This window comes from Crocodylus siamensis, chromosome 1 (assembly GCF_052110815.1).
Source record: "Crocodylus siamensis isolate JL-2025a chromosome 1, ASM5211081v1, whole genome shotgun sequence".
In the NCBI taxonomy this organism is placed as follows: Eukaryota; Metazoa; Chordata; order Crocodylia; family Crocodylidae; genus Crocodylus; species Crocodylus siamensis.
Genome location: NC_143395.1, coordinates 127,332,676 through 127,350,204, shown reverse-complemented (window position 1 = coordinate 127,350,204; position 17,529 = coordinate 127,332,676). Strand labels below are relative to the sequence as shown.

At 43.5% G+C, this 17,529-nt stretch overlaps 1 protein-coding gene across 1 annotated transcript in view; it reads left to right on the top strand.

The window, feature by feature from the left end:
• The window catches only part of PRKN (parkin RBR E3 ubiquitin protein ligase), a 1,414,145-nt gene that overhangs the window by 1,151,558 nt on the left and 245,058 nt on the right, over positions 1-17,529 (top strand). The window contains exon 8 of the mRNA XM_090042590.1: positions 9,359-9,420. Coding sequence (XP_089898716.1) covers positions 9,359-9,420 — 62 coding nt within the window. The remainder of the gene's footprint in view (positions 1-9,358; positions 9,421-17,529) is intronic.

Here is a 17,529-nt window from a genome sequence, read left to right as displayed (position 1 = left end):
CCTACACACCTTTATGTTTTTTAATTCAGCTGGTTCACTGAGTCTCCACTTTTCTAGGTGATGATGTGCTTGTCTGTCTTAATGATGAGGGTACTCATCATGCCTAATTTGGGTGCTTCTGCCACCTGTATCGTGCTCTCATTTTAATTATTCCTAATGCCATGCCCATACCCACCATGGTAGCAACTATGTAGACACCAGCCTCTCCCCACATGGCCGTAATGATCAGGCCTGACAATAACTTATTCTTGGAGATCTTCACACTCCCCAGAATTTCATTATTTCCTTTTTGACACATCCTGGACTAGGGTACGTATGCACAGAGAGCATTTATCATACTGCTGCTGAGTGCTAGTTTGATGGATATAGCCCTGTCACTGGCCTCCTCCATTCATATCATTTTGTCCTTTGTGTCTGTATCCCATTTTGCCTGCTTGACTGTCTGTAGTAAATCAGCTTACAGTATTCTGCAATACCCTTAATTTCCTTGCCCTTCCATATTACTTCTTGGATACATGTCAACAGTAGTTTTTTCCCTTTTAAATGTCACAGCTGATTCTTCACTTTGCTGTGGCATTGAGCACACATTCCATGTTTGCTGTTTTGATCTTATGGGTTTCTTCTTTGCCTGCATTCACCCAGTCTGATGTGACAGGTAAACTCTTGTCCACTTGACCAAGCCCCCAGCATTTCTGGGGCACTCTAATAGTCTCTCTAACTCCATATGTACTCTTTATGTTTCTAAATTTGTCTGGTTCTTCATTTATGAGCAGCTGTGTAACAGGCATCAATTTTTTTTCATGTATGTGGGACTGGGGCTGGTGCTACTGGTGCTAGTATTGACAAAATTAGGTGTATTACTGATTTTATGTATCTATATTGATATAGATGGACGTGCAGACAGATAATACCAGTATATGGTAAAATATACCACATATATGTTAATACAGCATTCTCTTCCTGCAGGGGAAGTTGGAATCTTAGAACTTCAAGATTTTAGACCACAATGAGCAATGTGAGGTTTCCAAAATTGAAAGATATTCGTGTGCAAATCAGTCCCATGCAAGCAAAAGTACCAATTACTATGTACACACCAATTTAAAGATTCCATTTTGCAAGGTGCCAAGCACCTTATGACTACATATGTGCTTAAAGTTAAGTGTGTGCTTGAGTGGTTTAGTGGTTTGGGGGCCTGAGCATCCTGATATAATATGCAAAAAGAAAAAAAACTCTATGTTTCCATGGAAGGCTGCCATGCAATGTGTTGTTGACAGAGAAAACAAGATGAGGCAAATTTTCAAAATCTTATTGCGTTAGTAACAGCATGGTGTGTGTGTTTGTGTCTACACACACACACATGCATGCAGTACATCTGAAAACAGAATTCCCCCCAAAGTATTCACTTGTGTACTGTAGGCTTGGTGTGGTGCTGGTTTTAGGTGAGAAAATCCACCTGTTTCCTCTAAGACCAGGAAACAGAGCTGCAGCTTACCTCTTACTACCATGCTACCACCTGAGGCCACACATGGGCTAATAGTACCATTATATCTACTGACCCTGTGGATCTTAATCTTCTGCCTTGCTTTAGAGCCTAATTGGTTCAGAATTCTTTGCATGGGCTGGTACACTGAAGGGCAAACGTATGTTTCTTAGCATAAAACTGTATTACGTACATGAGTCTGTGGGTAAATGGTCTGAGCTGAACTGAACTATAAAAACTATTTGTTAGGTCCTTGTCTTGATCAAGCTAATGCCATCCCACACACCATGGTAGAGCACCATGCACTCAACATTTCTTGACTTCTTGGTGGGAAATTTTAGGCTTAACACTGTACGAATGAAACACTTTCCGTTTTAGGATGTTAATGTTTAAAAAAGTATTTTCCTCTATGAGCAGTCTAAAGTATGAAAGTTTATGACTGTCCATTTGTTTTACATGATAGGTGAGTTATTTATTAAGAAACAAGTGACTTGTATTTTGCCAGTTTACATAGTATCAGTGTTCTAATTTCCCAGTCACTAGGCCCTGGTGAACAAAATACATATGAAGCAATAATTTTGAGTAAGAATAAACAGGGACTAATTGTGTCAGAGGAAAAATGAAAAGATTTGAGCAATTAAGTTGGTGAAAGCTGAAATCATAGTTTAATTATAAATGCAACTGACATTGTATTTTCTTAGCAACGCTCATCAGAAGGTTTATGATGTTAGAATAAATTAAACTCCCCATTTTTTTGCTCATTTCTTGGAGATATCTCCTTCTTATATTGGATAATTGAAAGTACCTTCATAATGAGAATGCCAAATTAAATTAAATGGCAGTTCTGAGAATGTAAATTTTTGTAACTTAAAATATACCTTTCACTCAGGAATGCTGCTCTCCCAGTATTTTCATGTCATTATTTCATTCAAAATGATGTAGAAATAAAAAAAAAAAAATTAAATTATCAGAACAAATAATTTGGGATATTATGGAGCATTAGAATAAAAACAAAGAATTTTTTAGCCAGTTTTTAAAGCTATATTTTAAAAGAAGCCCCTAGCTGTATACCATCTATTCACATGAAAGTTGGCTGCATGGCCCAGGCTGCGCAGACCCAAGTTTAAACCACTGCCAGGAAAGTCTGTGGTGGTGGCAAACGTGCCCCAGCTGCCCAAGCAGTGTGGCTTCCCCACGTCTCTCTGAGGGCAAAGGGGGAGGATCACAATGGCAGTGTCCCCCGCCGCCCAGTCCTGACGCTCCTGAAACAGCTGGCAGGGAGGGGGAGGCCACAGGCAGGGAAGGAGGGAGGTGGACACGGGCTAGGCAGTCACTGAGTGGTGGGGGAGGAGAGTGGGGTAGAGCAGAGCTGGACCTGGAGCTGCTTGGGGGGAGTTGAGTGGGGCCAGACCCACAGTGGCAGAGGGGCACGGGGCTAGATGCAGGGCTCCATCTCCCCCTGCCCCCACTCCCCATCATTCTTGATGGGCAATTTGCTAGCCATTGCATAATTTTTTTGAAGTCAGTAAAGCCACCCCAGAGGACAAGTAGTGTGACAGCATGGAGACTCACATCAGTTGCATATTCATTAGACCATGTTCTGCTGCATCAGTAAACAAAAGTGTGCATGGTCATTGCAATAAATATATGTAGATGCACACCATATAGATCTTAACTGAATTGAATGAGGGGACTAATAAATGTTTTCACTATTGTTTTACCAGTCTGCAGATACACTCTCCTTGGTTTGGGCTTCTGATGACAGGCAATTGTTCATGCTCTTGCCTCATTGCCTTTGAACACTTCATCTTTAAATTATTTATTCATTTATTTATTGGTTACATGTATGTTTACATGGCCCTTTGATTTTGTCTGCACTTCATATTTGAAGGCCTAGTTAAATGGGAAGGAAAAGGAGGGAAATAAAGTTGCTTTAACTTTTGAGACGGCAACACATTAGGGATTCTGTATGGCGGAGGACAAAGAAATTAATCCTCAAAGCACTCCACACAAAACGGCAGAAATCTGCAAAGTGCAGATTATTTGTGTCATGTGGCAAATGCCAGGAGCACTTCAGAGAGTTAGAAATTATATTGATTTTTCTTCCTCAAGCTTTGGCATTAATGGTTTGCCAGTGAACCCAATGGATACCAGGCTTACCCTTTGATAATTTTCAAGGAAATTAAAAATAAAAACTATTTGAAGATTCATGGCTTTTCAGTGCTCTTCAGTAAAATATATTTTTCAAAACTATTTCCTTTTGGTTCACAGTATGGTTACTTACATACAGCTTTCTTTTGGGTGAGAAAATTTCTTCAAAGCTCTGAGACAATTTGCAGAAACAAATGTAGTACTGCTGCAGTGTGTTTTTGCTAAGACCCATTTAGAGAAAAAAATTGAAATCAAATCAATAAATCCATAAATGTCTCAAGAGAAATCACAATAAGTGACTTTGAGCTTGGTCTATTTATTAGGATGTTCTGTTTTCTACTATAGAACATCCTAATCCTTTGTTCTGTTTTCTACTATAAAAAATCATTCATTCCAGCAACATAAGTTCTATAAGAATTAAAAGTCCTTTTAACAAGAGCAAATTAAAATATATCTAAATATAATCATTTTAAATACAGTTATAATTTCTGTTCTGCCACCTGCAAGCTGCTAGTTTGTCAACAGTGGTGATGTTTTTGGCACTGAGTTATTGCCTTCTGATTTTACTGACCTTAAGATTCATTTGATTGTGCAATGAACATCCAAAACCTAAAGGGAAGCCTGGTTCATGGAGGTATTTCAAAATGGATTAGACAAAGCATTAGAAAAAATCTTCTCTGGCAAAGGGGGGCAGTGCTAAGCAAATATTAATAATAAGATTAACATAACTGTATAGTATATCTTTACATAGAACTTTCCTAGGACTAAGAAATGCTACTTGATTGAAGAGCTTACGGTGTCAGAGAGGCAAGACAAAAATGAAGCAGAAGAACATGAATCATAGAAGGAACAGCATGGAAATTATAGATGATGAGAATAAAATAGGATGGATTTCTGGATGAAGTGGATCTTGGGAAGGAACAATTGGAAGGAAGAGAGAGAGAGGGTGTTTGGACTTTTCCAAGTGTAAGGGCAATATAAATGAAAGGGGGAAAAGGGGTAAGTGTATTTAAGAGAAAAGTTTGTGAGCAACAAATGGGCAATGACAAGAAAATTTTCTCACTATTAAAAAGATTATGCTTGCCAACAGCTTCTTCACAGGAGTGTCTGAAATCAGTGCTCCTCTGTGCCTAGAATCTCAGGCAGTGCTGTGTGACAACTGCAGACCTTTTCAAAAAGAAACATGATAGAGGAAAAATGAGAGAGATTTAAATGGGGCAAAATTAGGCAAGGCCTTGAAGGTGAGGTAAAGAAGCTGTAATGTTATTCAGTAATGTCTGATACAAAGCCCTATCAAGTCAATGGGAATCTTTCCATTGACTTTAACGGGCTATGAATCAAGCCTTGACTCAAGAAAGTAGTGATGTCATTGGAGTGATTGATGCATCTGTAGTTTGAATAAATCGTAGGGTGGAGAGTTAAATACCAGCCATAAAGGAGAGAAAAAAGAAAGGTGAGACACAGCTAAGGCATAAAGAAGTGTTTCTGCTGGAGAGATAGTAGGTAAAGGATGGCAGAGAGGTATATCAGAATGAAGTACTGAGACATTGGATGTTAGGTAAAATGGAGAGAGAAGAGGCAAAGATGAGAATAGAGTTACAAACTCAGGAGATGCAAAAGACCAAATGAATGATCACAGAGCTGAATGAGCATCCACTTTGAAATTCAACTGAGGTTTTATGTGCCCTTGCCTGTTTGTGTGTGGGGATTAAGTCCTGGGCAGGAAGAAATTTGTTATTAATAATTTAGATAAATCGGTAGTATTTGACAAGACAAATTATTAATTGAGAACTTTCTGTATGTCCAAAACCTTATAGAATTGTATGGTTGGAGGAGACCTCAAAGGTCATCAGTCCAACCACCTGTATGAATACATCAGTGCTGTCCCTAAATCACCCCTCTCCAATGCTTATGTAACCTCCTCTTGAAAACATCCAATGAAAGAAATACCACAGCTTCCCTGGACAATGAATTATTGTTCTAAAACATAGGACTTTTTTATGATATCGAAACTAAATCTACTTTTCTGCAGTGTAAAGTCATTGCTTTGTATTCTACTGTCTACAGGAAGGGAGAACAGGTATTGCCCCTCTTTATGGCAGCCTTTCAGTTATTTGAATATTGGTATCGGGTTCTCCACAACTGCCTTTTCCTATAAGCTAAACATTCCCTCTCTCAACCTTTCCTTATAAAGCTTGCCTTGCAACCCCTTTTTCATTTGCATTACCCACTTCTAGACCCTTCTCCGCATCCTTCTTAAAATGTGGAGCCCAGAATTGTACAAAAAGAGGACAGGTTATTAATTGGTATATATACATTGGTGTTCCAGTTAATGCAGCCCAAAATTACATTTGCCTTTATTTCAACTTCATCACATTGCTGTCTCAAGTCTGTGATCCATCAAAACCCCCAGATCTTCCTAAGCAATGCCACCACCCATCCAGTTATCTCTCATCCTGTATTTGTGTTTTTGATTATTTTTCCCTAAGTATAACACTTTGTTTTTGTCTGTGTTGAAAACAGTTTGCATTAGAGAGATGCTAGCAACTCAAATCCCCCCCGTTACCAGTAAAAAGAGCTTAGACTGTCATCATAGTTCTTTACTGGCATAGCTTAAAGCAGTGTCCTGAATGGAGTGCTCTATAGATTTACCAGTATAGATTTACCAGCTATGTTGATTAAGGATGTGATTTTCTTTTTACCCACACATCTAAACAATAGGGCAAAGCTTCGGTCCCTGATTCAATTCAGCAGAGATTCAGCCCACTTCAGCGGCCAAAACTCTGAATCTGAATTGAATCAGAGGACCCTTTAATCTCTCTGAATTGAACTGGAACCCTTGATTCAGAGAGATTTGGAAAGATTCAGACATAGACTCAGTTTTACATGTTTTTTCTACATACCTCAAGGTATCAGGCATGGCTTGTGAATGCTACAATGCTGGGGCACAGGAGCACGGGGGCACTCCCCAGTATGCTTGGCAGCAGACCCAGGGACCTGCCAAAGAGTGTGCTGGGGGGCCTCCCTGCACTCCCTGGGCTCAGTGATTGATGCCTTCTGCATCTGTACTTCCGGTCTACTTCCAGGTTCACTGCAGAGGATGCGAGCATCCTTCAGGGCTCTCTCCCCTCCCCTGAGCCCCTGTGCGATGTTCCATCTGCCCCAGCATCGCAGTGTTCAATGTCAGGTCACCAAATCATTAGACGCAGGGGTTGCTGTGGATGTAGTCTTTCTGGACTTCCGGAAGGCTTTCGACACTGTCTCTCACCCTGTCCTCATCAAAAAGCTGGGAGACTGTGGTGTCGATGCCCACACAGTCAAATGGGTCGCCAACTGGCTGGAGGGCCGCACCCAGAGGGTGGTAGTGGATGGGTTCTTCTCGACCTGGAAGGACGTGGGCAGTGGGGTTCCGCAGGGCTCGGTCCTCGGGCCCGCACTGTTCAACATCTTCATCAGTGACTTGGATGAGGGGGTAGAAAGCACCCTGTTCAAGTTTGCTGATGACACTAAGATGTGGGGGGATGTGGGTGCACTAGAAGGGTGCAATAGGCTACAAGCTGACCTTGACAGGTTGCAACGGTGGGCGGATGAGAATAGGATGGGGTTTAACACTGATAAGTGCAAGGTGTTGCACATGGGGAGGAAGAACCGGCACCACACTTACAGGTTGGGGAACTCCCCTCTTGCCAGCACGGAGACGGAAAAGGATCTGGGAGTCGTCATTGACTCCACGATGAACATGGGCCATCATGAGTGTGGGGAGGCAGTCAAGAAGGCCAACCGTACCCTGTCATGCATCCACAGATGCATCTCGAGCAGGTCCAGGGAGGTGATCCTCCCCCTCTATGCGGCACTGGTCAGGCCGCAGCTGGAGTACTGCGTCCAGTTCTGGGCGCCACACTTCAAGAGGGACATGGACGATATGGAAAGAGTTCAGAGGAGGGCCACTCGTATGATCAGGGGTCAGCAGGGCAGGCCTTATGAGGAGAGGCTACGGGACCTGAACCTGTTTAGCCTCCACAAGAGAAGGTTAAGGGGGGACCTTGTGGCCTGCTACAAACTGGTCAGGGGGGATCAGCAGGTATTGGGGGAGTCCCTGTTCCCCCGTGCGCTGCCAGGAGTGACCAGGAATAACGGTCACAAGCTGGCGGAGGGTAAGTTTAGATTAGATATCAGGAGGCGCTACTTCACAGTCAGGGCGGCTAGGGCCTGGAACCGGCTTCCAGGGGAAGTGGTGCAGGCTCCTAGCCTGGGGATTTTTAAAAGGAAGTTAGATGAGCACCTTGCCGGGGTCATCTGACCCCGGTGCTCTTTCCTGCCAAGGCAGGGGGTCGGACTAGATGATCTACCTAGGTCCCTTCCGACTCTAGCGACTATGAAACTATGAAACTATGAGCTGCACCTGGTACCTCAAGGTATGTAGAAAAAACATTTAAAGCTGTGTCTATGGCCGAATCACTGATTCTCTGAATCAGCATCAAATCTTCAGATTCAGCCTAATCAAATCAGGGACAGTGATCCGAATCAACAAATTGAATCACTGTCCCAAATTCAGGCTGAAACAAATAGGGCCCATTTCGCACACCCTTACTAAACAACATAGCTATGCTGGCAAAACCTTTAAATATAGACCAAATCTAAGTGTGTTGCGGGATGTTTAGAGCAGTAAAGCCCCAGTGCTGACAGAGATCCTAAAAAAAAAATATATCTCTAAATTCCTTTGCCCCCTACTAATGTTAGTCAATGCAGGCAAAGCTGTAACTCCTCGTACCTGTGCCGACCCAGGGGCAGGTTCAGAAAATCTTAATTCCTCCCCAGCAAATCCCCTGATTTGATTCTTACAGAGGTCTTTTTTTCTTTTCATAGAGCAGCATTTTTCTACTCTCATGTATTTGAACAGCCAGATACCCTAATCTGTGAGCAAAGCTGCTCCTACACCCTACCAGGCCTTCATGCTCCATGCCTAGCTAAGTGAGCATCGGTAAAGTAGCCTTTGCTCTCACCAATCTGAATGGAGTTGCAGCCTGAGCAGAGCTGTAAGTGTGGGGCACGGGGACATGGATGCAGTGAAATTTATTCCTTTTGACTCCCTTGTAAGGCCTTGGCAATCTAGCCTTAATGCAGTGGTAAAAGCCTGGTAAGTATCTCCTCTCCCTTTTATTCGGTTTGCATGTTATACTCTGGAGTAATAGTTACATACACTGAGTGAAGTATCCTGGAGAAAGCCAAAATTTAAGTGATGTGCAGTCTGCAAAAGTCTTCAGGGCATCAAGGAAGACCTGCATCACTTTTAGAAATGAGCCCAACAACATGACGTTTGGGCCTGAATTCAGGTTTGTTTAGCTTCAGGATTTTGATGCGAGTTTTTCTAATTACAGTGCATTTGTTCTTTCATTTAAGAGCTGGCAGAAGGTATTGCCCTTTTTATTACTCTCTGTACTTTGTAGTCTTTTAGGGAAAGGGCTAAGATATATGGAAAATAATCTTTCAAAGCATTCTAGGAAGCATGTTCTGAAATATGGTAGGATTCTTTGATAGATGGTGTTTAGTGTTCTGAAGCCCAGAGAACCATGACAAATCTTTCTAATCTGTTTCATGTAATCTTGTTTTTATCTAATGTAATCTCTGCATCCTATCCTCTTTGCATTTATATATAACATATTCCCTTCCAAAAAAACCCCACCAGCCGTGAATCCTAACATGCATTTCTTTGTTTCTTTCCAACAGCTGGCTGTCCAGACTCCTTGATTAAAGAGCTTCATCACTTCAGAATTCTGGGAGAAGAACAGGTGAGTTAACATCGCAAAGGCAGCATCATAGTGTCATGAAAGATAGACACTAATGAGATAGTTTCGTCTCTCTCCAGGGAAGCAGTGTGTGTCTCATGACCCTTGTGCCCTGAATGGGGGAGAAAAACACACAGGGGATCTATGTGAGAATATCTTTTTTTTTTATTCTATCCATCAGTCTTGACAGGTTATTAATTGGTACATCTGCTATCTGCCACCACTTTTCAGCTTGGGACTTCAGCAGTAAACAGGCTCCATAAAGTGGCAGATAGGCAAACAAGAAAATGCAAGGATGAAGTCTGCCTAAGGGATGGATATTCATAACTATCTACAATGTGATCTGTGTCTTTGTAGTCCAAAAATGTCCAATATTTTTAAAGCCTTTTTCTTATTCATAATGATAACAATGCCGAGAACACTTCCAATGCTAGAATTTCACAGTCTCATGAACAAATCTTACAATGCTGTGGGATGTGGGCATTGTTCCCATTTTGCCTATGCTAAAATCAATGCACCAAGCAGTTGAGAACTTTGCCTTCTATTTTGCATGGTTCATTTTTGGGATGCCAACTTTTGGATGAAATTTTCAGTGCCCAGCACTCAAATCAGACCCTCCATGCCTTAATTTGGGCCCTGCAGAAACTGAGGCAGGCAACCAAAATTAGAAGCCAGGTTTAAATGAGAATTAAGCAAAATTTAGTTCTAAAATGGTGATCCAAAAATCCCATGCTCAGGTGCTGCCTCAACTCTAGGTCTTTTGGTTTTCAGTATTACCCAGGCATGTAGATTGCACCTTGTACTTGTCCAACTGCCCCCAAACTGCAATTTATCCAGTGATTATTTGGTGTAAAATTCATGAGTATTCCTGAGAATCATGTCCAGAATTCAGGACTCCCTATCCTCCCAAATAGATGCCATAACAAATGTACTATGGGACAAGGAGACTAGAAATAGGAACCTGTGGAAGGGGGAAATGGAGACAGAATTGAGAAGACAAGACAAATCTGAAAAGAAAATGGGAACAAGAAGAGAATGAGGACTCACTAAGCAAAGGGCTTAAGAGAGAGAACCATGAGGTGGAAGGGTGAAGGACACCAAGGAGACAGAACCCAAGGAGAGGGCCTTGGGTCACTGCTGGGAGGGAAGAGAGCAACTGGATGGTGAGCTAAGAAATGGGGGACCAGGAATGCCTGGTGAAGGTAAGCCTGGAAACAGAAAGATAAGGGGGAATTTGAACTGACCAAGCAGTCTGAGACTGGGTGTGGAGAAATGGAAAGAGTAGAAGTGACAGGGAAGACTCAGATGTGGATAGTGAACTCAGAGGGAGAGACTAAAACTAGCTGGACAATGAAATTTGAACTGCGATAAGAGGTCTGAGGACTGGAGACTGGATCTGGTTGGGCAAAGGAGAACATGACTAAGACAAGTAGCCACATATGGTGGGTGTGGCAGAGCACCTTTGGTGTCTGCCACTTTAAGGCTTGAGAGCAGGCAGCAGGGTGGCCTGCAAGTGTGGGCTAGCCTTAATGAGGCAGCCACATGACCTCAGGAGGGACCTGGGATTGGAGGAGGGGGCTGAGCAGCCTCCATTTTAGATATAAGCCCTCAGGGCTGACCCAGAAGTCTGCTGCTGGCAGCTGGAGAAGTACCACCTGGCTGAACTGCTGCTTGCAACATCTCAGAGGTAAGGGCAGGAGCTATGGAGATGGCAGAGGGCTCTTGGTCTTGGGTAAAACCTACAACTGCACTCTGCTGGGGAGGGATTGCCTGGTGGGCCTGCCCATGGTGGGGCAGTTCCCCAGAAATGCCAGGCCAGTTGCCTCCCCAGTGAAAGGTGGGTAGGGGTGCCTTATAACCCCAGCTCCCACTACCCAGTGAGTAATTTAGAGAGCAGACACAGGGGAGGCGGGGGACAGGCATGTCTCTGGACACGTGAGCCCCATGGGCTGAGTGCCTGGAGACTGCAGAGAAGAGGGCTTAAGACTAGACAAATGAGGAGCCATGGTGGTATAAGACCCCAGTGGCCCTGGCAAGGGGGAAGAGAGAGAAGCCCCATGGAGGGGACATAGAGTTACCCAGAGAGGGGCCAGTGGCTGAGTTCAGCCCAGTGTGGGGCAGAAGGCTGGCGGCCATGAAGAGTATGGCTGTTCATCTACCGGGTAGAGTATGTGAACGAAGAAGCCTGAAGAGCCGTGTAAAGGAGGGCCCAAGAGGAACCCAAAGGTCTGCACTTAGTAGGGTGGGATGTGTGAGTCCCGGTGAGGAGCAGTATGAAAGAGGCCCTGTGAGAGGGGGCAAGTGGAAGAGGCCCTGTGAGAGGGGGTGGTATGTACGAGGCCTGAGAAGACCAGAATGTTAGAGGCCCAGCAAAGGGGCAGAATTTTGTCTGGCCTTAGGCTGGAGCAGATAATAAGTCAGGATGCCATCTGGAAGACATGGGACATGGTGTAGGGACAGTATGGAGCCGTGTGTCTTGCCTTTGGCATCAAGGCATTAAAATGGGCAGCTTCCCACGTTTTACATGAGTTTATTAAACAGCAAGTCATGGCAGATAAGACTGGGTGGACTGCTCCACATAGGCAGGAGTGTGGGCCAGTGTTGAGATCCGGCCCTGAGCTGGCCTCCTGTTACAGGGGGAAAGTAGAGGAAAGGGATAAAATTGAATGAGGTGGGACAGCTGAGGCCGAGTTTGGGTGTAGGAATGGGCAGAAAACCCTGCATCCATCCTAGAGCACACTCCCCTCCAGAGTTTGGAATGTAACTCTCATTCTCTGAGTCTTGACAGTTCCTTGTTGCCACACATCTGTGCATGTGTAACCCAGTGGCAAAGTGCATAGTTCTGGTGCCCATCATGTTTGTTCTAGTAGTTTGTTTTAGAATGACAACGTGCTATCAGGCACTCTGATAGCTGATGTGGCAGAGGGCTGTGTAGCAGAGTTTAAGTTTCCAGAACTGATAAGGGTATCACTATAATGTCACATAATGAAATTCCTTTCTATGCTCTAGTTTTAAAAAAAGCAAACTGAAATTACACAAGGAATTGGTTAGAAGAATATTGTTAAAGTTGCCTAGTCAATCAATCAAAAGTTAGGAAATGGCAGAATTAAGGTTATCCATATCGTCTTAATTCACCCTACCTTACACATCCATGGATATTCAGCCTTTAATTATGTGATCACATAAGATCTATACAAGCAGAGAACTCTGAAACTGAAGACAGGCGGTCTGTGTTTGTTGCAAGAGAGAAGTCAGTGGGAGAGATTTAAGGTTGTGTCGTCAACATGCTGTTAATAAATATGAACAGCACTCCAGGATGTTCACCACTTAGGACACTTTTAATATGGCCAACTTGCATGATGGAATTACTTCCCATTGCACTGTTAGTAGACCTGGGTAGAGGAAGACTATTTCATAACACAGATATGGGGAATAAAGCTGTGGAGACTGAAGTTTCCTTCTGAAAATATATTGGGCCTTTAAACATGTCTTGGCAGCTTAGAGAAACCTGCAACAATTGGCTCTTTGACTGTCTGTACTTAGCCTAGGGCACACTGAAAATTCAGAAAGAGAGATTGTCCCCAAGTCACTGCTGGCCTCCCAGGGTAGGCTATGAACATCCAGTGACTGGGGCTAGTCCAAACCTTAGCAAGGTAATGCTGGGATAGTCTTTCCTCAGGGTGAGGCTGTTCCTGTCCTCACTTGGTCTCATCTGCCAAAAATTACAGGAGGTGGTATTCAGCCTAGGAACAGTCATAATCTGTGGAGGGGAAAACAGCAGAGATCAGCTGTCCCTTATAAAACTGTGACCCTCAAGACCAGTTAGTAGGCCTTAGGGGCCTGAATGGGAGCTCCTCCAATCCCTACATTCCCTCTGTGAACCTCCAATGTAATACAGTCTTTAGGACTCAGACCCTTAGGAGGGGTCTGCAGTCATTCAATGTCAACATTTAAAGTCTTATTTGCGCCCAGCCTTATAGCTGAAGGTGCCGGGTCCAGCTCCTGGAATATCCAAGAGTCTGTCCTGAATAAATATAACAAAAGGCTGCTTTTCACCTGTCTGGTGCTCCGCTTGCTCTGGAGTTCACTTAGCATTGTGCTTCAGTTCCAGGGGCTTTTTGGGGTTTCCTGCTGGTTCTTCACTCCAATCACAAGATGCTTCCACCACACATCTGGGCTGGTAATCCCTGTCAAAGGATTGTCCAGGCTCTGATTAGCCAGCCAGTTACCAATAGCAGACCTGGTATGGGGCTCTGGCTCTGCCCCCAATCAGAAAGCTTGCTCATAGCAGCATGTGCCTCTGCTGCCGCCACCCAATTTGACCAGTCTTTTGGACATGGCTGGGAGTGAGGTTCTGTTCTCCTGGCTCCTGCAGGGTCTCACCACCCAGGTAAATCCCAGATGCACCACAGGTAAGGAAGGAGGTGGAAGCGAGATGTTTCTCCCTTCTTCCCCACCGGCTCTGCCACAGAGTTCAGTTAGTGAGAGATGGTTAAATCAGATATTTTGTCATAAACAAAGTGAAGATTATACAAATAAAACTTCATCAGCAAAGCGGGTCCTGTAAAGAAAGGAAAGATTCCAGGAATTTCCTTACATATGTCACTACAAAGAACTTACTTTCTCTTACTTTTTTCAGTCTTAAAAAAATGCCTGCCTTTTGCTTTACTCGTGTATATAGTAAAAAAAAAAACCCATAATTAATTAGAACTGCTTCCTCCTACAACCTATTCCCTGGAATGAATAATTTCTATTCACCTCACCTAGTTTGCAGCCTCTTCAACCCAGCCCTTAACAAAAGTCAAAAGAAAAAATGCACCCTACATCATGTCTATTCTTACCTGTTTTTGTAACATGTCCCTTGCTTCATAGATTAAAAGGCCCAGAGGGATATTTGTGATAAGCTAGTGTGATCTTGTACAACTTAAACCAGTGGTCACCAACCAGTGGATCTTGATCCACCGGTAGATCTGAGATTCTTGCGGTAGATCTCGGAGTTGGTCTCAGGCTGGGGTGGGGGACTGGGGGGCTGAGTGCCCAAGTGCATGCATGTGCATGCCCCAGCCTAGCAGGTCAGTCCATGGGGGAGGGAAGGGGCAGAGGCTAGATAGAGGCCCCCACAGTGAGAGACAGTGGTGCAGAGGCAGGAGCACAGGTAAGCTGAGTGGAGCCCCGGCTGGGTGGGACATACCTACTGGGGAGGTTTCCCCCCAAATAATTTTTTCTCCCTCTGCCTCAATCTACCCCCGCTTCTCTCCCCACAGATTTACCTGCTGGGGTGGGTGGGGGGGTGGCAGCAGTACATGCTAGACCTTGGGTTGCTTTTAAATGCCAAAGGTTATCTCCTACTTAAAAAGGTTGGAGGCTGCTGACCTAAACCATAGGTCTTGCCTAAACCAAAGCCTATCATTTATAAATGTATCCAGTCTTAAGAATATAAGAAGTGCCATACTTGGTCAGACCAATGGTCCATCTAAACTATTATCTTGTCTTCAACAGGAGTGGATGCTTTAGAGGGATGGTATGTCTAGAGTAATCCTGTTCATTACCATTTCTAGCATCTTCCATCATTGGTCTGGAAATGCCAGAGGATGTGCCTCTGACTGTCCTGTTAAGTAGCTATTAACAGATCCATCATCCATAAATCTGTCTAGTCCCTTTTTCAACCTGGCTATACAATCCACCTCTATAGCTTACTGTGGTAATGAGTTCCACAAATTAACTATGAGCTGCATAAAGAAGTACTTTCTCTTGTTCATTTTAAATCTGTCTCCTGCTAATTACTAGTATTCTGGGGCTTCATAAATAACAGTTCTCTATCTTACTTTGTCTACATCCTTTATGATTTTATAGATTTCTATCATACCCACCCCTTCCACACAGCCTTTTCCTTTCCAAACTGAAAAGTTCTGTTCTTTTATAGTGTCTCCTGATATGGAAACTGCTTCATACCCCTGATCATTTTAGTTGCCCTTCTCTGTACCTTTTTTAATTCTGCAACATCCTTTTTGAGCTGTGGAGACCAGAACTGCACACAGGACTCAAAATGTGGGTGTAGCATGGATTTGTACAATATCATGATGTTCCATGTTTTTTTTTTCCATTCCATGCTTAATGATGCCTAACATTTTTTTTAGCTTTTTTTTGGTCACCACAGAACATTGAGCTGATATTTTTTAGAAAATTTACAATTATTCTAATGCCTCTTTCCTGAGTCATAACATCTAGTTCAGAACCCAGTACAGTGTTTGTATAACTGAAGTTACTTTTCCCATGTACTTTGCACTTGTTGATACTGAAGTTCATGTGCCATTTTTTTCACACTCCCTTAGCTTGGTGAGTTCTTTCTACAACTCCTCTCCATCAGATTGGGATTTAATTACCTGGAATAACATAGTATCATCTGAAAACTTGGGGCATCTTTACTAGGGGGCAGATGGTGGGGGTCTTTAATTAGAGTGACTCTCAGGAAAAAGCTAATCTGCTGTAATTAAAGTGCCTGCATGTATTCAGTGTCCTGTGCTTCAAAATGGCAAGCTTATTTAAAGCTTGTTTGACAAACTTTAGTTAAAATGCTCCTGCCACCATTTGGAAGTGTGGGGATGCTGAATACATGAGACACCATGTATTTTTAAAAGAAAGCCTTATTTCTTGTATGAATTTTTGTAGCTTCAAATTTCAGGTCCCAGATCTTGTTACATCATTGGTTCTCTGATGTAAAAGCCCTTTCTTATTATTTTTCTGTTCCCCAAGTAGGTTTTTCTAGGCTGTAATCAAGTTACACTTTAGTTTACCAAAAAGTAAGTTAAAGCATGTTTTCCAGCCTTATCAGCCACTTCCTGGAAGTGCTAGCATCGAAACAAGATACACTATATTAGTAAAGATTGCATCACTGCCAAATAAAGTAGTAATATAAATTTCCCCCTTCTACTTAGTATTCCTATTTGTTTATCCAAGTGTTGCCATTACCCTTTTGGCATTACTCTAGTAGCCCAAATTCTGTTGATTATTCCATTATATCTCTCATGTCCTTGTGAAATGAATCATTTCCCAGGAAAAGGCCCCCATCCTGTATAAAATCATAGAGAAGTAGGGCTGGAAGGGATTTCCAGAGGTCATCTAGTCCAACCCCCTGCCTTAGGCAGGATCATCCCTATCTAAACCACCCTGTACAAATCCCTTGTCTAACCTCTTAGTAACACTACACAGTCAACTCTGACACAATGCAACATGTATCACCCTAACCTGCACCAGCTAAAGAAGGGGAACCATGGCGATCAACATCCTGCTTCTGTAAAGGTGGTTAATGTATGCTCAAGAGATCTCAGGACGATCTCCACCAGGGAGGAAGGCAACGTGCCCCCACCCCTTCCCCACTCTACACACACACAGAGTCCATACCAATCTGGCCGTGGGGTAAAATTCCTTCCTGACGACAAATATCTCAGTCCCAGGGTGTAAAGATGGAGGGGCAAGGTCCTCTAGCCAGGAACCTCCAGCTTTGGTCCCAACAGGAGCACTGGCACACCCCAGTCAAAATCCCCACCCCTGACTGCAGCCAACACCCAATGCATTTGAGGAAGAGATTAAAAAGCCCTGACACATGTAGCAGTAGTGGGCAGGGGGTGAGGGATGGGAGGAATTCTCTTGTAGGCTCATAGCAAAGCCCAGAAGCATGGAAGATACCCACAGTAGTATGTAGGCATACCTATACATAGATCATCCCTGACCAGTGACCTTCCACCCTCTTCTTGAACATTTCCAGTGATGGGGAGTCCACAACTTCCCAAGGCAGTCTATTCCACAGTCTCACTGTTCTAACAGTGAAGATGTTTTTCCTGATATCCAATCTAAACCTACTTTGCTGCAACTCCAAGCCATTGATCCACATCCTATTCTTTGCAGCAAGAGAGAAAAACTGTTTCCCCTCCTCTTTATGGCAGCCCTTCAAGTATTTGAAGACTGGTATCATGTCTCTTCTTAAGCACCTTTTTACACAAACTGAACATGCCTAGCTCCTTTATCTTCTCCTTGTATGATTTGCCTTCCAAGGCCTTTATCATTCTTGTCACCCACCTCTGGATCCTCTCTAACTTTAAAATGTGAAGCCCC